The 24,768-nt window shown below is 38.6% G+C and overlaps 1 protein-coding gene across 1 annotated transcript in view; it reads left to right on the top strand.

The window, feature by feature from the left end:
• The window catches only part of LOC310952801 (partitioning defective 3 homolog B-like), a 244,435-nt gene that overhangs the window by 166,574 nt on the left and 53,093 nt on the right, over nucleotides 1-24,768 (top strand). The window contains 1 exon segment of the mRNA XM_083921512.1: nucleotides 10,660-10,783. Coding sequence (XP_083777638.1) covers nucleotides 10,660-10,783 — 124 coding nt within the window.

The following is a 24,768-nucleotide window of genomic DNA, read 5'->3' as shown; positions in this document are numbered from 1 at the left end:
GTTTTTTGTCTACATTGTGTGTCAGATTATATTTGGCAAAGACTTGTATGATTCACACACAGAGCATTACCTCTTCCTGTGCTCTTAGTGGCTTAGTGGATTTTTTCCGTGTCATAATTAATTTAACAGAAAGCCAAGACAAAATGCACGTAAAGTATATGTTTTCACATCAATGTGCTCATCACATCATATAACCTTTTAATTCTCATCACATCTTTATAGAGATGTAAACCCCTCTCCTGGGATGAAGATTAAGTAAAATTATACTGGATATGAAGTGAAGGTCAGCTGCAGTGACGTCTCAAACCTTCTGGAATAGAGAGATTCTTAGGGGCCGTCCACACTAACGCAGGTCTTTTTGAAACTGTGTGTTTCTCTGCATGGTTTGGCCTTTCATCCACACATAACAGTTGTGGGCTTCTGAAACCAGAGTTTTTTGTGACCGTAGTCCAGAGTGAACTTTTTTGTAAAGTTTCAGCAGTCATGTGTGGAGAGGAAAATCGATGAAAAACGCAATTTCTCGTCAACATAGTTTGACGTCACATTGTGCGACAGTAAACAGTAAGTTGAATCCATGGAGACTTGTTGAGCACTCTAGACGTAAACAGTTGACAGAGGCGGATTTTGTGGTTTCACGTGGACAGAGATATTATTTATCACAACGGTGGTGTGGACAGGAATTTTTTTTTTTTAACCTAGGACCATAAAAGTTTGATTTTAAAAATACCTGTGTTCGTGTGGACTAGGATTCTAATATAACCTGTAAGTGGCTCTCATATAGACTGATCTTGTTGTTTATCCTGCCCCTATTGTCCTGCCCATAGGAGAGAAATGTCCCAATACTTGTTAACAAATAAACTTGTCTAAATATTAGCTGTTCTGGTAGGGGTGGATGAAATGACCAAAATCTTCTATCCCGATAAATAGGTCATTTCATATATTCATAAAGATATATATATATATGATAAAGCATGGACTCTGGGAGTTAAATAAATGAATTGTCTATATGAAATAACCAAATGCTAAAGCCTATATTTGATTATGCCTGTGTGAAACACAATTAGATATTGTGTTTTCTCATTTTATTAAGAACTTTATTTAAAATATGAAATTAACACATTTCACATCCTATTTTCTCGAGAGAAAAAAAATTGTATGTGCTATTATTAATCATCACACAGCCCTACCTTCTGGTGACAGATCAAAACATCTTTTCATATTGATTATTTTAATATTGGCTTTTTTTAAATTTATCATTTTAAAGGCAATGTCAAACAACCAATTTTGTTGTTAAATCAGGAGGGCTACAAAGTACACCAAGTAGAGACCCAAAAAAAACGGATTGGTCAGCTTTGGCTGCTTGTGTTTTCTCATAACATAAGCAGCCAAAGCTGACTGAATAGAGGTTTAGTAGTTGTTTATTTCCATTAACGTACATCTAGCAAAACCATCTCCACTACAGAGCTATAGTTTGCTGTGATTGTCTCAGTATCACACTGAATAAAAGAACATTAACAAACCATTAGTAGGAGATATGACAGTGGTAGACAGTAATCTCATATCCAGTAAATAGACAAGGTGACCCTTCCAATTGTTGTTCTTTATCATTTAGTGAATAGAATAATTGAATATAATCATGTTCAGTACATGTCTGTTGTTGCTGTGAAACTATCAACCAGTTAAATATAACACTGGACTATGAATCAGAAGCTCGTGGGGGGATAGCTGTTAACCCCTTGTGTCAGGTATAAACCCAGCTTTAGAGAGATGCCATCCACAGCTATTGTGGTTGGCAGAGGCATTAGGCAAATTAGCCTCCCGTCACACACACATGGCTGTTAAAGTCAAAGGGGAATGTTGAGCCAGACAGACCTGCCTACATGATTTTATGGCAGCCAATTTAGCACCTGTAGCGCTCCATCTCTGTCTGTCACAAGCATGCGCACACACGCACACACACACACACACACACACACACACACACACACACACACACACACACATACAAACACACACACACGAAAGGCTTGTCTAAATAATGTTTTGCCAATTTTCAATCTGTACAATACGCACACACACATACACACAGACACAAACACACACACACATACACACAGACACAAACACACACACACACACACACACACACACACTGATTATCATGAGGATAGGATGCCAGCCTCCTCTGTCACTGTGAGTGTCTCTCTTGCACACGCCGGTATTTAGACAGCTAGTCGGATTGATGTCATGGCAGTCGATGGAGCGCTAATTGCTCCCTGTGCTTTGACGGTGGCACGTAAAGAGAAGTGTCATATCCTGTCAGCTGCATTTTAAAAACATGTGTCATTTCCTGTTAGCCTGCAGAAGAAAAGAGAGCAACAGAGTACCCTGACAGCACATAGTGCTCCACATACACAACCACGCTGTGTTACACTTTCTTTTACACTTTCCATCTCCCTCTCTTTCTACCCTTTTCCCCCTCTATTTATTCCCTCTGACCCACCTGCCAGCGTTGGTGATCTTTTGTTGTCAGACTTCATTAGCGGAGACGTCAGCTAATTAGAGCCGAGCACAAGCTTGGGATATTAGGAGGAAGAAGATGATGAAGAGCGAGGCGAGGCGAGTGAGATATGGTGGGAGGGCTGAGGGAGGCAGGGCAAAGGAGATGATGAAGAGATTAAGATGGAGTGGGTGGGAAGGAGAGATGTATGGTACCAAGGCAGGGATGGAAATGACGGCAGAGATGATTACTTGCATAAACTGTGGAGGGTAGAACGAGGAGGGAGAGCAGGAAAAGGATGAACGCAGATGTGAGAATATGAAAATAGATTGTGGAGAAAAAGTGACAGAACTGTGAATATTTACTGCACTAAATGAGTCGCAGTAAAGGAAAACGTTAATGCGGAAAATTGAATACATCATAGAAATGTCAACATGATAGAACATATATTATAGAAAGCTCCTATCCATGTCAACACGTGATGGACAATAACTCACATTGATTAAGTCGTGTGTGTGTGTGTGTGTGTGTGTGTGTGTGTGTGTGTGTGTGTGTGTGTGTGTGTGTGTGTGTGTGTGTGTGTGTGTGTGTGTGTGTGTGTGTGTGTGTGTGTGTGTGTGTGTGTGTGTGTGTGTGTGTGTGTGTGTGTGTGTGTGTGTGTGTGTGAGAGCATGCAGCCGAGTGAAGCAGAGATACAAGATACAGGCAGAGAGAGAGATAATGCATTGACCTGTGTTGTGATGTACTTGATCCTGGTGAGACACAGCTGATAACGATCCTCTCTATCCTACAACTAGACACGGGGGACAACACACAGTCCTGACACATTTGTGGACGTGTGGAAAGAAAAAAAAAGACTACAACTCCCTCATGTCACCATCAGTCAATATGAAACTACATTTCCTCTATAGTGTTCCCTCACAATTATTGACCGTTGCTTGTGTCCTGTCATTGCCGAGAGATGATACAAGCCTTAAAATAACACAATCATTAAGATTTTTAGACGGTTCGTTTATTCAAATAGGTGAAGGGGACAAAGTACTCTCATTTTCAGGTTCATACTTGTTTTTTAGGTTTGTATTAGAACATGTTTACATGATTAATTAAAAAAAACAAAAAACTATTGTTTTTTTATACTGTCCGTCGTAATATACCTGTTTTCACCCTGAAATGCTTCGTTTAAGCGCCTGTCTCTTTAAGACCCTCTCCTGAAAAGCCCAGTCTGCTCTGATTGGTCAGTGTTTCCAGGTCTTCTGCATCTGCGCTCTCAGCATCTCTGCACCATCATTGCAGCCAGGGAATGACTGTAACGACAGTGTCGATGCACTTTCTACCTATATAGTATAGTCATGACATCACAACCTTACAGAAGTCCTGACGGCTCGTTTAAAGACACAGTTTCTGAATGCAGGCTGTGTGCATTTCTGTGTTTTCTCTGTATATCTATGTTTTGATACTTTTATCTCCTTTATTATAACAAAAGAAAGAAATCTCACTTTTTACAATATGTGACCTTTAAATGACTAATTAATTAAACACATTATATCAAAGTTGTATCTAACTGTATTAAAGGATAATGTATAATTAATTTAATTCTTGTAGTTTGTATCGCTAGGTAAAAGGGTTTCAAGGCTCCTGCCTTAATACATCTCACAGGGAGTCAATGTTTATTTCTTGTTGTATTGAAAAGCGTAAGACAGTCATCTGTTATGCTCACATTCCAAAGCAACAGTTAGTGTTTGCTCAATTGATTACCACCAGCAGGATGCAAAGTCAATTTTCTACCTTTCATTTATATACAGTGTGTAACACCTCTTAAGCTTTTAAATCAATTTCAGGTTATGTTTTCAAGCGTTATTGATTTTTCCAAAATGCCACCGTGACTTTGTGTCTGTGCTAATATAAGGAAATATTTTATTACTACTACTTTTTCAGAATGTCAACAGCTTTGCCAGTATTTTTGTGGTCATTTTCTTGTCATTGTCTTTCCACTTGTTCTGTCTCTCTCACATGTATATTGTAAAATTTTGGACACACTATACACACAAACACACTCTCTCACAAACACATATTTGCAAATGTGATAAATTACACTGAGCTGGGTCTGAGTTGTTAGCCCCCGCCACATCTAAGAGAAGAATACAGTGTACATCATTTGTGTGTGTGTGTGTGTTTGTGTGTGTGTGTGTGTGTGTGTGTGTGTGTGTGTGTGTGTGTGTGTGTGTGTTGCTGCTTGTGTGGCAGACTGCACTGTAGTCTTTTGGCCATTTTGTGTCAGATTTATGAAACCTTTCAGCTCAGAGTCATGTGTCATGTGTATTGTTTTATTTCCCTTGTTCATTTTTCAGACAAAAGTAAAATGCACTGAACATAATATTGTGACCAGCCTGAAGCACACCTGTGCAATAATCATGCCATACCTGTCAGGTGAATTAATTGTCTCGGCAAAGGAGAATTGCTCACAAACACAGATTTAAAAAAAATGTGTGAGCCAAATTAGAGAGAAATAGGCCTTTTGTATATGTAGAAAAAGTCTTAGATTTTTGCATTGGAGCAAAAACAAAAGTGTTTATAAGCGTTTATAAAAAAAATTCAGTGTACCAATAGATCATCAGGTTTTCCTTTAGATACCAGCACTTGTGTTAGTAATGGATTTTCCACATCACCTGCAGGTTTTTCTTTAATTATTCATTTGCTTATTGAGTCTAGTTCATAGTGAACCCATCTGATTATGCATTTTCAAGGTATTTACACTTAATATGGGCATTAGAGTGTAAATAAATAAAGCATCTTTCGAGCTATTAATGCATAATACATTTTTCTGAATGGATTCTACAGGCTTTGACAGATCTCACATCACGTCATTAACAATAAATTTTAAATAGACATGAACTATGATCACGTCACACTTTATCCTGGGTTAAAGTGTGTTTTGCCTTAAATGACAAAGCTCCCAAAACTGACAAAAAGCAAATCAGAAAACAGATTTGAAGGGAAAAAGCATCTTTTTTAACCAGGTTTGTAAATATTTATAGGCTTTAATGACAAGGATATATGTTCCTTTGCTGTGGACATTGATATATTTTAGAGTGTATCTCACCATGTTATTAATGGAACAGAAGTCTTAATTATTAATAGCAGCATTATTAACAGCCGAGTTTCCAATTCTGGTTTTAAACATTTATAGAATTATTATTGGTGTGGCAGAGCAGGAGATTGATCTCCCTGGGCGTGTGTGTGTGTGTGTGTGTGTGTGTGTGTGTGTGTGTGTGTGTGTGTGTGTGTGTGTGTGTGTGTGTGTGTGTGTGTGTGTGTGTGTGTGTGTGTGTGTGTGTGTGTGTGTGTGTGTGTGTGTGTGTGTGTGTGTGTGTGTGTGTGTGTGTGTGTGTGTGTGAGAGAGAGAGAGAGAGAGAGAGGAAGAAAGAGAGAGACTGTTGCTAGAATGAAGCTCAGGCTTATCCTCTTTATTTTGAAACATGTAAGCTTTGAACAGGACTTTATTTTTATAGCATATTTCACCAGGGCAACCAGTGTGCTCTAAATGGTAATGAAAAAACTGCAAATGAAGAAAGATTAACAATGTACAAAAAAAGGAAGGAAAAGTGATACAGGAATAGGTAAATGTGTGCAGTTTGAAAGAAAAAAAACAACAAAAATCATACAAAATAAAAGAGCACAGTAGATACCTCCATTAGATTAGACACACATACATTTTAAGCTATTAATGGGGAAAATATGCAGTATACAAGAAGATTTTTTATTATCTTTGACAAAACAGTGGTCAAAATTTTGAGTCTGGAAAAGTATGGAATTTTGAAATGGAAAATGTGTATGAACCCTGTCAAAGTCAGGGCGTGTCTAATGTGGGTTAGGGTCAGCGAGGTTATTCCATTTGTGAGTTGCATGATAACAAAATGCTGCTTCACCGCTCTTTGTTCTAACTCTTGGGGCAACCAGTGGGCCAGCCCCAGATGTCCTTGGGGTTCTGGGAGGTCTCTGGTCCCAGAGCCACGACCACCTGTGAACGGATCACTGCAGTAATCTAAGCAGCTGGAATTAAAGGTGTTAGTAAGCTTTTCTATGGCTTTTATGGACATTATGCCTGACTCTTGTAATAGTTTTTAGATGGTAGTAAGCAAAATATTGGCCTTAATATTATACTCAAGGTTCCAATATGAATGATATAATTATTCCTGTTGTGAGATTTAAGTAAAGCATTTCAGTTGCAAACATGTTTTAGTTACAGAGTCATGTATCACGCAAGAGCATAGAACAATGCTATTAGGATATTAACACATGAGCCAACCCATTTGGTGTTTAATGACTACTAGTTAAAAAGTGAAGTCATACAATTTTGCATTTTTTATGGCTTACTTCTTTCTCTAAAAGTAATCAATAGCTTCCTCAGTCTGGGGTATGGGACTATTTACATAAGCGTGTGTATTTTTGAGTGTTGTGTTATGTCTTTGTTTATAATATTTATTTCATCTTGAGCCCACCCTCTTCCTTTTATGCCAGGTCATAAATCGCATAAAGTACCCTTTGTGTGTGAGCGTGTGCACTTGTGTGTTTGTTTATGTGTGTGCGGGCTGTCTATGGACAGAAAATGAATGTTGTGTACATTTTACCACCCTATTCTCCAGGGCCCTCTGTGAATAAAATGGAGCAGAGGGTGAGGTGGTGTGTGCATGAGTATGTGGGTGTGTTTGTTAGGTGTGTATGATGTGGAGCTGCGTGTGACACAAATCATTTCTACTGTGATGAATAAACATGCACAGCAAAAAAAGTGTAGAACAGAGCAGAACACAAAACAATTTAGCAATAGAATACATCTGACCAATGTCAGGTTGAATCATTTCATGTATTTCCACTGACTTTACTTATGTACAGTCACATCAATTTGTTTCAGTTCCTAACCCTCTCCCCAGTTTCAAATAAAATAGATTGGAATACCACTCATGACTCAAACACTTGATGGGAATCCAACAGTGGAACATAAACCACATTAAAACACAGACAACAAGAGTGTTGAGTATTGAGCATTACCACTTTATTCTGTTCTTTGTTTGTGAGATGTTATGGGTAGCCCTTCATAAAAAATTTGTTGTTGATGAATCTGTATTTGGGGTTGTGCTTTCCACGAGCACATGCAATTACACTGGGTGGATCAAAGAGTGAGGACCAAGCGGCAATCTCCAGAGCTGAAAAATTGCAGTTCCTGGAATGGCCACTTGAGGCTGGCTCCAAAAGACAGTCAATCCCTATAAACCCCCATGTGAAATTGCTCAACTTCACAGCAGAAATAAACATGTTTACAGGCTGGTATAAAAAATGGTTTTGGTCTCTATAGCTTATTGACAACTGTATTTCAATATATCAATTTTGTACTTTGTCTTAAAGTTATACCTAATTAGAAGCATGGCTGCTTTGAGTGACAGGTTGGTGCAGTCACAGGTGGCGAGCATCGACCGTAGGCTTCATTCAGCCTGCCTCAGTTCAATCTACGCTCCAACTCTTTGTCCATTTTTGAATTGAGCAGGCAGAGTCATCTTGGCGGAGTCACTGCCAAGATGGAGATGGCCGTAGCCGCTCATATTGACCTTCTTTTTGGCTCTTCAGTGACCTATCCGTGATGTCACATATACTTCTTTCCAGGTTTTATACAGTCTATGGTGAGGACATGAGGAAAGGGAAGATGTGAAATGTAAATTGACTGCCTGTAAATGTGAGTGTTTATTTCTGTCCATGTACCTTTGCAAACCTAAGGTATTTCTCTGCCTTCTACATTCTGCCAATATGCTCAGTATGAGTATAAGGTGGCAATATATGTGTTAATACAGCTTGATTGAAACGTACAAATAAAAAACATTGAACGCTTGAGAAAATGCTAACATGAAACAGCAAAATGTAACATTTGTCAAATAATTGTAAAAACTTGAAACTTTAAAGGGAACACTAACAGATTAGGAAAAACAAGGTGTTACTACAATCACGACTAAAACAATTGTGGAGCTCAGTCATTAAGTGCAGTTAGAATCTGATTTCCCTCTGCAGTAAAATCTACTCTTTGCACAGTAAGTGTTGTGTGTCTCTTACCCCTATAGTCTAGAATATGGAGCACAAACACACGCACTGAGACAAGATTGTGTTTCACTATAATACGCTCTTCTACACAAACTGCGGTTTGTTTAATGCCCTGAGGGAGACCTACGGCGGTGGAAACATGTTGGCTGTTTAATGATTTAGCAACTACATTAAAAGCTTTTTAAATATTCCCTTTCCTCTGTGTCATTTTGTAGTGTCTGGATTGCCTTCCTGTTTTTCAGACTTATTTCCCTGTTGTCCGAGAGCACCTAATACTTGCTTTATCTACATTTGAAAATGGAGCAAACGTTCTTCTTTTCCTTTTTACAGATTTAAAACAGTTGGCCAGTTTTAAAAAACAAAGGCCACCAAAGTAATTTGGTGGATGAAGAATCTACCAAAAGGACATTTAAACAGTCATGTTTTCTGTAATGTGAGGGTGAGCGCACATGCAATAGACATGATTTGTGATGTGAGACTGGTTGTAATGTGTTTCCAGCGCCACAGCTATTATAGTCCTTCACACAGCTCTCTGGCTTTATGGTTTCAGAGAGAGGAAGGGGAACGAATGGATGAGAGCAAAGAATGTAAAAAGTAAAATGGGGATAGAGATTTCTAAACCTGTGTTTTTGAAAGGAGGTTGCATTTTTGAAAAAAGGCTTCATGAAATGTAAGATTTAGGGTTTTAAAATGTTTTATTGCCTTAACTTCACATTAGTGTTATCATTTTAATGCAAATATTTAACTATATTTAAGCACTTCCCTTCGTTAGCCTGCTTGCTAATCCGCTCGCAACTTGAATGTGCTGAATGTGTATAATGTTGTTCAGAGAGTTGCTGTTTTTCTGACATTTCATAAATCACCTGATGGTGCATCAATGCATATTTCCTCCTTCCATCAACTTTGTTCATGAAATTGTACACTGCAGTTCTAATGTTGCATATGTGTATGATATGACTTTCCTTATTTCCATTATATGTGGATATATGTGGATGGTTGCACATATCAGTGTTGATATGCTGTTCTCTCTCTCTCTCTCTCTCTCTCTCTCTCTCTCTCTCTCTCTCTCCCTCTCTCTCTCTCTATCTATCTCTCTCTCTCTATCTATCTATCTCTCTCTCTCAGAGAGAAAGAATATTCATGTGATTGATATTTTTGTTTTCTTGCTTTCTGCATGAGAAAAGGATGGGAAAACAGATACGGATGTAAGCAGTCAGAATGAGCAAGAGATTGATCTTTGCGTGTGTACACAGGTGGATCTGTCTGGTCTTTATCGCTGCAGTCAAACCTTTGCAGGAAGATGTCGGGAAAATTAACTGTTTGAATAAACAGATGTCTTCTGCTGGCTGGCTCATTATCAGGACAGCTGGTTGGTGATGTCAGTCAAAGTTCTCAAAGTGTTTTATATTATATCGATACTGATCAGATTCCATTGTGAGAATAACTTCTGTCAAAACGTAAAGCAACCCAAAACTGGTAAACTATTTTAGAACATGTTTGCTCTCATGGTCCTGAATCTCAAAGAGAAAATTCTCAAAACTGATCACAGGTGTCGTCCGTCTTCCAGATTCGAGGCTGGTATGAACCGATTAACTGCACAAATGATCCTATAGTGTGAGGGGAGATGTTACAAACTGGATCAGTCTCCCCGATTTGAAAATATCAAATATCATATTTCATATTTACGACCTGAAATCCGTATGTAAGGAATAGCGATGGAATATTGAGCTGTGACCCTCAATAGCCACTGAGACCGAGCTGACTGGGAAACTTCACCAACCAACCACCAAGCTTGTGCAATTATGGCAACAGTATGAGTGCTTGCTTTAGTTTCTGTAAATCTCATGAATCACTACTCTGAAATTGTTTAGGATAAGAGAGTTGAAGAGGGGTTTGCATTCTTAAGTATAAAATATATTTAAAAAAAAAAGAAAAACAGTTAACGCTGTCGTTATGTGGTATGGTCTCCCCCGTTTCTAAAATCATTTCAGATTTGAAATTCCTCTTGTGTGCACCAGACATTAGAAGGTTTAAAAGCTGATTTAACACAGTTGCACTTTTGCTTGTGTGTACAGTAGCAGTGTGGACAGGATCCAGCAGCTAAGAAGAGAATACCAGCAGGCGAGGAGAGAAGGAGTAGTGCCGCCTTATGAAGAAATGGACCCACGACGCAGAGGACATGAAAACGATGCACACAGGGTGAGGAGTTCAGACACACACATACACATACACTCACATACACGTGAAAAGCGTACAGGTCAGCTAACAAGCTTCAGAATATCTTAATCTGAAGCGTTGTCTATCTTTCCATTTGTTCAAGCTTTTCATCAGTGTGTCCATCATCAGGTTGTCTCTCAGTGAGATTATATGTGTACAGTGCATTTGTGAGGTTCCTTATTCCCCACCTTTTATCAGAATGATCATTGGAATGATCACTGCTTGTATTGCCTTTGCCTGCTTTAGCTGTCAGTGTCAAGGTGCTCTTTGACATGAATGTCTCCTGTAGGCATTGAGCTGATCGGACTGATATCCACTTTTCATTGGGGATACATATACAGATACATAGTAGATGTTTTACTCTGCTTATCATCCTGAAGGTACTGTGGGTTTTTTTGTTTTTTTTTACAAATCCTAATCACGTCATCACAGATCCACTTCTGAGCTCAAACTGGCTGGAAGAAGATCAAAAAAACACCTGTCATAACAGGTGCGTCATTAATATGTCAACAAGAAATCGCCTCCTACACTCGCACCAGGTGTTACCCTGCAATGACTGTTGCTAAGCAAATATAAGAACTGCTGTTATACATATGTTTCTGGATATCAGATTTGTATTTTTTTTTATGATTCTGACAGTGCCATTATTTAATGTTGACAGTATTATTCAAGCCTAAAGTCTGGACTGCAGTTTTTAAGGGTTGTTAATAGAGCAGGTGCATAGCATAACCTGACGAATGTTTGTATAATAATGATTTATTCTGGGGTTTTTAAGACCATTTGTACCACTGTTGACTTTTACAGACACTGTTTATTTATAAAACACTTTTATTTGTCATTTAACATCTAAACACGAGTCAAAGACCCCCCTGAAACTAAGAGTTGACGTCATGGAAAATCTAGTGTTTTTATTAGTTATTGTCAGTGAATATTAAATCTCTGTAGGGAGACACAGTAGTGGAGGTGACTTTGGGCTCCTTATTTGGACAGAGAGCAACCTTTTATTGTTTTTTTCCTTTTAGAAACCAAAAACAAATCTTAATTAATACTCTGTCAGGGACACCATAAAGGTATCAGTGAGTACAGTTTGTCTTTTCAGAACACACACGGTGCTTGGTTTCTTTTAGTCTTACTTTAAAAGCAACTTTATTACTGTAAAGCCAGGTGAGTCCTGAATGTCACCTCGCCTCTTCTTATAACACTGACATTTAAGCTTCCATTACTGAGTAAAAAATAAAAATCACCCAGAGCAACCAAAATGAGTCTCCATGATGGAGGTAAAATGAATCTGCTAGGACAAAGGGACATGTTTATTTGTGGCACATCAAAGTTTAACCTGGATGCTGTCAAACAAAAAATACAAAAATGGATCGTGGTTTGTTGGCTTTGTCTACACTGTGAGAGAGAATAGGTGAGCATGGACTTAAGTAAGATAATAGAAGCAAATCCATCCATTTAATTTAATTATGGATCATTTCAAATGTGATATGTATCAAAAGTAGCAAGTTGTCACACAGTGAATTCAAAATTAAATCACAAAGTATTTTTAAGTAATTTTTTATAACATCATAGCATTTGGAATCAGAATCTTATCGCGAGGTGCCTAGAGATGCTGACCCTTAGGGCACACTCACACTTACCAAAAGTACCATGCCCAAGCACGATTCACGGCTGAAGTCTAGTTCGTTTGACCAGTGTGAGGGTTTAAAAGCAATTGAACAAAACAAACAAAAACTCAACCGGGCCAAGTGTGAGTGCTCCCTAAGTGTTGCAGGAGAGGAAGTACAGTAAAAGACAGTGCCTCTTGCAGGAATCCACATATCATGAAATTATTTTCTAAATGTAATATGTAGCTGTGTCAGTGCATGAATTCAGTAAGTGATCTTTTTAATAACATGAACATTGTGTCACCACAGCATTTTTTGTTGTTGGAGCCAACTGCTGAATGTTAGTGCTCTATTCTTCTGTAGAATTACACATACTGCCATGATATCAGTGTTTTGTGTGACCTACAACAATAAATGAAAATAAGTTTAAAGGACAATAAGTAAAATTGGAGTAAGCTATTCGATAACAGTAATACCTCCTCAGGCGGTTTGTTGCAGAGCACAAAGGCCATTAAGGTCAAGGCTTGGTCACTTCTGTTCTTCAGCCTTAACTGTAGAACAGCTTAAAGGGCACTGCTGGAGGATCTCAGATTTAACAGTTCAATAATGAAGCCAGGTGCAGGAAGTCCATGTAAAGAGGTTACGACAGGTTTGATGTGATCCAATCTGTTAGTAAGAAGCTGTGCAGCTGAGGTTTGCACAGCCCGTATACTGACCAATGCCTTTTAATGGAAAGAGGTGAAAAGAGCATTGTGGTCATTTATTTTTTTAATGTTCTTAAGTTGATAGTTACAGTTTAGTAACTAAAGTTTAACTTAGAATCAAATTTGTCAGTGGTATCAAACAAAGTCCACTTCCACTTTAAAGTGAACCCAGCATACTAAACTCTATTTTAAAGCTGATTAGTTGATGAACCAGCAGAAAATTAATAAGCAACTTCTCTTTTTTTTTAAGATTATTTTTTGGCAGTTTTCCGAGCCTTCATTATATAGGACAGACAGGAAATGATGTGAGAGAGAGAGGGGGAGACATGCAGCAAAGGGCCGCAGGTCAGAGTCGAACCCGCGGCCGCTGTCTCGAGAACCTTCAGCCTCTTTATATGGTTACCAATTTAAACAAGTCAAGCAAATAATACGGTTTGTGTAACAACATACTTAAAGCTCCCATATATGTCTAATTTTCAGGTTCATACTTCATTTGGGGCTTCTACAAAATATCTTTACAGGCTTTTATGTTAAAAAAAAACAACACATTTTTCTCATACATTCCCCAACACCTGCGTTTACCTTCTGTCTGATATGCTCAGTTTTAACCACTGTCTCTTTAAGCCCCCCTCCTGAAAAACACCAGTCTGCTCTGATTGGTCTTCTGACTCTACACTCTCTGCGTCTCTGCACCATCATTGCAGCCAGGAGGTGGCTGTAACAGCACTTTCTACCTACAGTATGTATAGTATAGCTGTGACATCACAACTTTATGTAAATACATGAAAATTAAGCTTTTTATAATTTTACCTTTAAATCAGAATGGAATAATTTAGATGCAGGACCTTTGTCATGGTATCCACACTGTGTGTTTATCCAAACACTGTGTGTTGATCCAAAGTTATACCTGGCCCACTTTAATTCAGATCTTAAAGTCATTTGGTTTGTGACCAGCCAGGGGGCAATCTCCTTTCCCCTGCAATCGATAGCCACGTGTTACGCCGTCCTCTGCCTCCAAATGAGAAAACTTTGTTGTTGCTATAAAGCTGAGGGAGAGCCATTAGCATGCTTCAGAGGTGGAAATTAAGTTTGAAGTTTGAAAGTTGAAAAAAGGAAAACAAATCAAAAGAAAACGGGCCGGTAGCAGTTGCCACAGTTCCCCTCTCATTAAGGATGATGCATTTATTAATTAAAGCAGAGGCGATTATTTACCTGGCTGCCTTTCTGTGAGAAGTGTAGAAGGAGACGTAATGGTTATTGAGGTGAGCCGACGGCAAACTTATTCAATTGCACTTTTATTGGTTTGTTTGTTTCTCCTTAAGACGTTTTTATTTTTTGCATAGGGTTTGCTGAATGACTATGAAAAGTAAAAGCAATGAGAACTTAAGTGTAGACAGAGAAAGGGAGAGAGTTTCTCATGCAATGTTGCCACAGTATACTGAGTGTGTTTTCCCCCCTGGCTCCATTACCATCTCATTGATTCATGGTTATGGGTTAGCTGTCTCTGCTAGCAAAATTATGTTTGCCTAAAAACAATTATCAAACAACAAAAGCCACACCACAAGTTTGTTTCCAAGTGAGTGCATTGTGTGCTTGTGGGTGGGTGTGTGTATTTTGGAAGACAACAACAGACTTTCTCCCTAAGGAGAGGGAAACTAAATCAACAGGGCGCTGTTGTCACATTTGCATACACACACATTCACACACATCCTACTCAGAGGGTATGGAAGCCAATTGTTATAGTGGGCGGTGTGACACAGCCTTTAATATAGGATTTAATTATAATGAAAAGCTTTCATCTAATTTATCCTTTTCTTTGGGCTAAAATACGTGTGTTCATTTGCAGTTAGTCATACAATCACTAATGGCATTTTGTAGTGTGATGCAGAATGAAATAGCATGGAAGCCTTAGATTTAGAACATACTGAGCCAGGTTTACTTTCTGCTGACTTTTTCTTTGATTAATCTCTGAACGTGTGTTTATCCTGTATCCTCTACAAGCACCATTTGACTGAGTAGCCACTGGAGAAGTTGGAGACTTTGCTCAAGGGCATCTTGACCATCTTTGTAAAGAGACATTCCCTTTTGTATCCAGACTTATCTTAGTTACTGTGACGATTCAAACTTAACCTTCCACTTCTTTGATGCTTAGAATACTATTTATTTATATGTTCAGTACAAGGGTGCAGCTGTCTCATTGTGTGTGCACACCACATGTGAATCTAGCATTTTTTGCCGTGGGATTACATACAAAGTCAAGACACTAATAGATGCAAATTTGCAATGGGTATGACGCAAACACACGAAATCCGAGTCATTTGCGTATTTGCGCAGGTTGAAATATTTCAACTCAAGCGAGAATTTCATGTGTGACGCCGTTTCACAGAAGCCTATCGGGGCTGAGATTATCCTGCAAAGCATAGCCTGTTGTTTGCTTGTTGGTATGCTGATAGACTTGACAAAGCATGAGTTCAGACTTTTTACAAATCGGCATCAAGATGTAGTTCTTTCAGCATCCTTTTGATCTGTTTATTGCTATTAGAAATTCACCGAGGTGTGTGAGCCTCCGGAGGATGTTATGAACTCAGACATGACAGTGTTTAGGTTCCTCACCTATCTGGGACTTCCACAACAGTACAAAGCAGCAAAAAGTGGTTATTTTGGGAATGGTTGGTGATGACTGACAGAAATGTTGATGCATGCGGCTCTACTCCGCTGTTTCTCAAGTGAGTAATGTGAATAAACACAAGTGATCCAACAGCACAAGTAACATGAGGGTAAACTAGTCTTCACGTTTGGTGAAAACAGCATTACACAGGTTTAGGGGAGTCTAGGAGAGCATGGATAATAATGTGATATTTTCCCCATCTTTCATTTTTTATCAGAATAGCACAAAAAGCTCCTTAGAAGTGTGAAACGGCAGTGTTCTTCGGTCCTAATCTATCCCACTGTTCATGCTGGGCCCTTTTTATAATCAAGCACATCCTGTACTATTAGATATCAGTTTATTCAAATATTGGGGTGTTTGTTGTTTGGATGATTGAAAATTAGCAAACACTCATTAGAATACGGTCAGGGAAAGTGTGATTTTAAAAAAACAAAAATTAAAATGGCAAATCAAATATTCAAAGCGCTGATGTTTTGATTGATTCAAATGTCTTCACTTTCCTATAGATCATTCCTTCATGTGTGCGGTGTTAATAAAACAGTCACAAGCTGCTGATAATTCCATCTTGCATTTGTTAACATGCTGCTTTAAAAAGAAGTTGGAAAGAGTTTACAACCTCCTGTCCATTGAGTCACAGGTGTGGACAGCATTAGATACTGATTCAGACTACTTATCTCCATTATGTCTCTCTCTCTTTTTTGTCCTTTTTCCAAAGCCTCCCCTCTCATAATGCACCTGACAGTAGTTGAGCACATATCTGATCAAGAAGAGCCTTTTAGATGCCTAAGTCCCAGTCAGTGCCACCCACACAAGTTTTTTTTTCAGAATATTTTTAGCTGATGGGCGAATTTATTATGTTATAGTGCTGCCCCCTCTCGATTAGGTTTTCCTGACCGCTTAGCTTTTCACACGTGCACCTCTACCATAACACACACTCTACCAAAAAGTGTATCTTACAGCCCCAGCGTCATTGAAAAAATAGGGGCCTGTCATCCTGTCAAACACTGATGCCACTTTTATCCGGACTGACACGAATGGAATTGTTCAGCTTCTCTCACATTGTCTGCTACTTTCTCCAGATTTGGGAAGTGTGTCTTCTGTGTTTTCCATTTTGAAATTGAAAAGTCCACTGACTCACTTTGGCTATAAAAGCACTGAAACCACTAATAAAGTCTGTCTTTATTCTGGAATTCAGAAATGAGCTCATTCAGCCCTCCTCTGATGACGACTCTGACCTTCTCGTCAGGGAGTCGGATGATTCACTTGCAGTTGCATTTTTGTTTTGTCTTGACCACCTCTCCATTGGTAAAGGGTTTATAATGAAGGAGGCCTCAGTTGTTCCGTTATTCTTGTCTGTGGGTTTGGTAAAGAGCAACTGTTTGGACTTCACTGTTGGCTTGAGTTAAATAACTTTGTTGGACTGCAAAGGGGGAAGTTTGCTTTGAATTATGAGTGCTTTGTGGTGTTCTGTGGTGTTCACGTCACCCTTTTTTGTCAGAGCAGCAGATTGGGGACCAATAGGGCAGATCGGCCTGTCTTTGATCAAGGGGAACAAGATGTTATGTTGGAGGTTTTGCTTTTTAATTCTCTTCCATTCTGGTTTGCTAGCTGCTTGCTAGTTGGCCTTGGCTGTGTGTTACTATCCCGACTCATGGCATCCTCAAGATCTGGAGAGCATTTTGATTTAATTTTTCCACATTGATCTGATCCACAAAATGTATTTGATATTCATTCTGATTGGTGAAAATCAATATATTACCTTGGCTGTTCATATACCTTTATAGTAGAGTCAATGTGTTTTTGTTGTCTTTTATAGTAATTATTTAACATTTTCTAGTGTTATGTTGTCTTAATGTGTGGAAATAATTCATTACCTGTATAGATTACAAAAAATATAACCGACAATTAGAATTTTGTTAGATTGTTTGAAGTAAAAAAAAGAACAGGCAAAGAAAAAATATACACACATGTATAAGGTAATTAGTGTGTACTATACAGCTATAATGGTGAATATTTATTACTGTATTATAATCAAAATAATACTGCATCAACGTGCCTAACTTTGTATAGTTCGGTGAAAAATCCTCAACATCAAAAATCTAAATCATTAGCCAGACAGCACTCTAATAAGGTAGATCATTATTATGCCGGATGACATAATGAAGTGTAATGATTTTATGTTGTACGGCACACCTGTTTTATCCTCAGTATTCCAGTATTCCAAAGAATGACGTCTGCTTGAACAGTTAGTGCATGAATAAGTCATTTAATCGGATTTTTGACTGTTTATTGCCCCCATCCATCTGTTTTCTGTATCCGCTAATACTGTTTAACATCAGGGGGCCTGGAGACAATCCCAGCATGTATTGAGAAAGAGTTGTACAGTGTGGCCAGGTCTATCAAATGGCTAAGAAATACTTGACAGAGGAAAATATTCACTCTCATATCCCTACCTACAGGGGATTTTCCCACATCCTGGGAGAACATGCAAACTAAAGTCCCAGAATTGGGATTAGTGGGTTTGGAAAAATAAAACTTCACTGTTGGAATTGGTTCCCCATCCACTCCTGAAACTGTACGGATGTGGGTCTGAGTATTTGCAGCCACAGCTGTTCCCTGCAATCCTTATTTTTTTCCAGTGAATATAACATTTTCTCTGTCTAATAAAGCTTTGAAATCAGACTGAACAGTTTCCAACCAGTCAGAAGGTTTTTATTTACTAATTGGATATTCCATTTCTACATCACTCACATTAAGACATGCACGCATGCAGGGATAAGTTTGGAGCCTGGCTATAAGTGGAGTCCCTCATGCTCATGTCTATAACAATTTAATTTTTAGATCATAAACAACATACTGTTATTACTATATTTTTTAGATCTTTCACAAAACCATGGCAAGTCCAGAGCCTTTTTTAGAATAAGTATGATAGATGGATGGATGGCTAGATTTGCAGAAATTATCCATGGCACCATCTTTCATTCACCCTTTCTTGTTGTATGGGTTGCACCCAAAATATGGAATTGTAGTTTCTATAGCAGCCCTTTTTTCTTCGCTTTCCTTAAAAGACAATCATGGGAAGGCAAAGCAGGGGTCATTATTGCTTTCAACAAGTCTAGGGAAACATCTGGAATGGATTCAGCTTGGTGGTTATTGACAGTGAAGTTCAAAAAAGGCAAAATACTCCTGGACATAAAACTGGCAGAATTGCTCATCTGTGCCGCCTCCACATGTTGCTCATGCACTCCTGCTCATAAGAGGATCTTGTACCATATCCTGTTGTGTTCAAGACCGAATTCCCTGTACTGTCAGAATTATGTCTGGTCTCCTATTGTATGTAGACTGCTGTGCTGGTGCATGTGTGTGTGTCCACCTCTATGTTTTAACAAATATTAATTTTGGTGTGTGTGTGTGTGTGTGTGTGTGTGTGTGTGTGTGTGTGTGTGTGTGTGTGTGTGTGTGTGTGTGTGTGTGTGTGTGTGTGTGTGTGTGTGTGTGTGTGTGTGTGTGTGTGTGTGTGTGTGTGTGTGTGTGTGTGTGTGTGTGTGTGTGTGTGTGTTTCTGGAATTTGTCTTTGTCTTTAAGTTCAAGGTTCCAGTCCTCTGAACCGGGTCCAATATTCTCTCTAAGCTTGTCACTGTTATTACCCAGAGACAGGCAAACCATTGTTTGATTCACAATAGGATTTGGGAAAATCCCAACATGCGATTCCCATAAACTTTCTTATATTTATCAAATTTTTTTGCCATTTTGACCTCATTACTGGAAAATCTTTTTACTTATCTGGACTTTCATCCAGTTGTCTGACACCTTCTTTTTGGAGATTTTAAAGACTGCATAAAGGCATCAACAAATGTGTGTATTCCCTGTATATTGGGAAACATAACTTTTAATGGTCTTGATACCAACTTTTTTTTTAGGTAAATACCACTTCAGATGAAGTTCAAATGGGTCAGAAATACTTGATCACTGACACAGTGTTGATCTGGGCAAAGACAGAACTTGTAGTCATAAGTATCACCCACTGAGACCCATGACTAACAATGAACACAGATTTTCCACCCTGTAGAAGCAGAATAAAACAGTGCCACTGTACAGGATATCTCTCTATATGGAGTGCAGGGTGAATTAAGGTTACGTCTCTGCTTCTTCAGGGGATACATTGTTTCCCCCAAATATTTCAACAGTTGTATCCTGTGAAAGAACCAATGGGTCTCATTGTGTTGCCTATGTTTGACCATGAATAGTTGCCTTTTATAGTGACACTTTGTTGTACACTCTACAGCATTGCATGATATATAGTTAATAGTCTCTGTATTACCAAATTATCTTTCCTGTCATGTGGAAGTAAGCTTGCATTCATAGGGGGAAGGGGCTTGAGAATTAGAGCTGTAAAATGCCAGATGAAACTCACATTCCAGCCTTGTATCTGCCAAAAAAGTGCAGTTTTTTGTTTGTTAGTTTTTTCAATGAAACCAAAGCACTTCAACAAAAGCTTTTAGTTTGTAAAAAAAAAAAAAAAAAGGTCATCAAAATAGAGAATTAGAGAAAAACCCATAGAGAATCTCTGGAAAATCCTTGGCAACAAAGTAATGTCTAAGAAACCCAATACAGTAACTGATCTGTGGAAGAGACTGAAGAAGAACGGACCAAGATCAAACCAGAGCAGTGTGAGAAACTAGTGATGTCCTGTGGGCTCAGATGCGCTGTGGCCTCCACACTTCCTTTTCATTTTTGAATCCTATAGCCCTAATAAAACCTTGTTGAAATCAGGGGTGCCCAATTCTTGTCCTGGAGAGCCACTGTCCTGCATGTTTTAGGTTTCTCCCTGCTCTAACACACCTGATTCTAATGATGTGCTCATTATCAAGCAGCTGAAGCCCATCACAGGTTTGAAAATTGATGTGATAGAGCAGGGAGAAACCTAAAACATGCAGGACAGTGATCCTCAGGACCGGAATTAGCCCCCCCTGGTTTAAATCTTCTCTTTTGACACAATGGTTACTGTTTTTCACAAAATAAAGGCCCTTGTTAAGGTGCCTTGGTTATTTAGAAAAAAAAAGAAAAGTCTGAACAATAAAAAATAGCAGTATTTCAGAATAAATCAAGTATTAATACTTTGTTCTCTAATTTTGATATCAAGTGTATATTTTGTCCATACCGTTGAGTTGTTCTTGTGCTGTTTATTTGTCATTTCATAACCATGCTGAAGCAAACAAACCCCCTCTGCCCACGCTCCCTCTGCACTCTTTCTGTCAAACACTCACAAAACATAACACTTTTCTTTGTGAACCCTAAACTGTTCATGCAATTTTGAGCCATTATAAAATATAAATTGCCACGCTACCTTGGATGTTTTATAGGTGGATAGGCAGGGAATCGAACCCCAACTCTCTATAAGTAGAAAGGGACAGCAGTAAACCTTGAAGCTGAGTGTAGCTCTTTGTTATAACAGCCAGGGTTAAGAGAGCTGTTTGTGCTCTACATAAAATCTCACTCAATCCATTTTCTCTCTCTTTGGTTCATGTTCTTTCAGCAATTTGTCCCTCTCTAAACCTCTCTGTTTCCCATTCCTCCCCCTCCAATAAGAGGTGTGTCATTATTTTTCTATTAAATATGACATTGGGAATAAAATGCTGTTGTTTAGTTGAGATGAGTGATAGGTCCATTTGTAAATAGTACATCCTGATGTCATATAGTTTAAGCACTGAGAAGAGAATGGGGAAAATATATGCTCATCACACACATGTTTGTACCGTAAGTGCATTGAGAAAAGCAGTATTTGAGAAATATAGAGTGAAAAAGAGTAAAACTGAAGTTTTGTTCTTCATCATGCCGACTGTGCCAAGTAAGGCCATATTTCTCCAGTCTCCCTTATTAATGCCACGGCTGGATGACCATAAATCTTCTGGAATATACTGTACCTCATCACCCAATCACCAAAGACTGCACTGCTGGCAGGAGACGACACACACACAGCACACTCGCAAGCTGCATTTCTAATCTGATGATTTGAAGGGGATAAGTTTCAAATTGGCCTGATATAAACACACACAGACACACCCATATATGGCTTATGCGCAACGCCTAAATGTATGAACACAGAAACAATGTAAAAAGCTTAAGGACAAGCCGACACACAAGACGAGCGTCTGCTCGTTGTCTTCTGCCGCAGCGAGCAATCTCTTCTTCCCCTTTTGCTCTGTGTGCAGGCAGGAGGACACCACGAGTTCGGTTGTAGTGTACAGTAAAGTTTAAGACATTTTCTCTCGATTGGAACTTTTTGAAGTGCAAGAAAGTGGTATATTAAGCTTATAAGCACTGGAGATGCTTACTGAAACCCGCTACCAAATGGGCATTCGTTGCCTAATAGGGGTTGAACGTTTTTTTTAAAAAATCCGTCCCATACAGCACGCATGTCACGGTTCGGTACACGTGTGTACCGTTCGGTTTATGAGGTGCAACTTAGCGTAAGCCTTCATGACCACTGTCCTTTCTAGTACCCATCTCAGCACTACCATCTCAGCACTACCGTCTCAGCGCTACCGTCTCAGCGCTACTGTCTCAGCGCGTCAAATCCCAGCGCGCTGGGAGACTTGCTCCATGCGCTTCCTGTAGGCACACGGCCACAACGCTACGCACGCCTCCGCTATGCTCTTCCTCGTGGGTTTCTGAATCCTCTTGGCAGCAGCTCGTTTGTTTGTTTCTGTCTGGTTAAATCCGTGGTTAAATCACCACCGCAAAGTCTCTTTCTACTATCAGTTCACCAGAGAAGTTTTTATTTCTGTCTTTGTGAAGTTTGAGAATACTCTGCAGCCATATCTGCGTGTAAAGAGGAGATTTATGATACATTCATTTTTGTCAGTCCAGTTTTTGATGAATAAACTAATTTTTCATATGTACTTAAGCCTGTAAAGTACCTAGTAACTGAAGTAATCAGATAAATGCAGTGCAGTAAAAGTAGAATATTTACACTGATTTATAATGAAGCAGAAGTATAAAGTAGCATGTAAATAAAATACTCAGTAAAGGAGAAGAACCTCCAACTTGTACTTTAGTCCAATAATTGAGTGAAAACCTTTGGTTCAGGTTTGTTCATTTAACAAAGTTTGTTTTTTTGACTAACTTGTTGCACTTTGAGGTCTATGACTAATATTTACATTGATAAAACAATACAATATCCATTAAAGTGATGCTCATATTTTTCCAGCCCCTCATTTTGGATCATTTTCGTCAACCGGCCTCAATTCAAAATTAATTGAATAACCCTGATGTAGCCTTTATTCAGTCAGTTCCGTGATTGATGTTTGTGCATATTTTAGTGAAAGAAAACCTATTTTCCTAATTTTTGGGGAAATTTGATAATGTATAAGTGTTTATATTCTTACCTAGAAGGCAAACAATTGTTTACCTTTTTGCCAACTAAATATATAAACGCGTAGATGCAGCAATGTTTCTCCTACTGTTTCAAAATCTCACTTCACTTTCATTTAAGATTGTTACAGTTATCCCTAAGCAAGCTGCCTTATTATTTCAGTTTTTGCATGATTGCATGACATGTTCTTGAGAATATCTGATTACATTATTTTTAATTATTAGGCTACAGATCTGATACATGGTATTTTTAGAATCTAAAAGAAATAGAAAAAAACAACCGAACCGAACAGAAAAACCGTGACCCCAAAACCGTGATATGAACCGAACAGTGAATTTTGTTCCACCCCTAGTGCCTAATTATTAAAGGCCATAGTATTGGTAGGCTCCGACCTTACCTCCAGATACACACACACACACACACACACACAGAAAAGTCATTGAACAGTGGAGCAGAGCGGCTGCGGTTGAGACAGTAAAGTGAATCAGGATAAGTGAAGATTATTTTAGTCATTTTTTTGAAGCCCTGGCAAGGTGCAAAAAAAAACTTTTTTCGGGCATTGTTCAGGTATTGTTGGCCAAAACCTAAACCTTAAGACTCAATTTGGCTGTTTCGAGGGTGAGAAAGCCATGTTGAAGGAAGTGACACACATATACACACGCAGTCTCAGCTAGCCAGCATGCTACCACACGCACTACATAAACAAACTTAAAACACACATGCATATTTGCACTCACACATACACTGCCAAATTCAAACATTAAACCACAGATTTTCTCATGGAAGAACACATTAGTGCTGTTAGAACCCATTGCTCTGTTCCTCTCTGTGGCTCAGTGTAATGAACTTATATTTAACTAGCAGCTTAATAACAGGAGAGAGACTTTTCAGCTGAGACAACTTTATTTTCACTTAGTGTTCCTGCAGAAAAGACCCTTTATTTACTTTGCTGACAGATTCGACTAAGAATTCAATCACATTGCAAATTTTACCCATATTTCAAATTAGAAGAGGTTTAGTGTTTGGCATCTGTGGGTACATTTATCATCTGACAAATCAGCATTACTCCAGTATCAGCAGGTTAAAACCCTGCACTCCCTTGTTGGCTTCAGTGAATACAAGAATGACTGAATGGATAAACAACTGAATGCTAATAAAGAAGATGTGTCAGTCTGTGTGAGCAGAGATCAGAAAGACTAAGATAAGCTGGTTTGCAAAGGTTATGTGGTGCAGGTATGACACAGACAGCATCACCCTGAGACCTGTACACATGTGCACGCAAACACATGATCATACACACCAGTGTTGACGTATTCTTTTACTTAAAATAAAAGTACAAATAACACATTGTAAGACTACGCTGTTACAAGTAAAAGTTCTGCATTGAAGATGATACTGAAGAAAAAGTATGTCAATTTAATCTAAAAGGGAATCTACTAACCTTATTTTTATTTTTGAATAAATGATTTAGTGTTTGGTTTGTAAAACTTCTGTCACAATTAGACCAAAGTAAGACATTGACAATATTTGTGTTGTCCTACCAACAGTACAAACCTCAAAACCAACAAAAACAAATTAAATGATTTACATCTTTGCATTAAAAATGACTTAAA

Source organism: Echiichthys vipera (assembly GCF_963691815.1).
Source record: "Echiichthys vipera genome assembly, chromosome: 10".
NCBI lineage: Eukaryota > Metazoa > Chordata > Actinopteri > Perciformes > Trachinidae > Echiichthys > Echiichthys vipera.
Note: the sequence above shows the minus strand (reverse complement) of the source record. Positions and strands in the feature narration are given on the sequence as shown.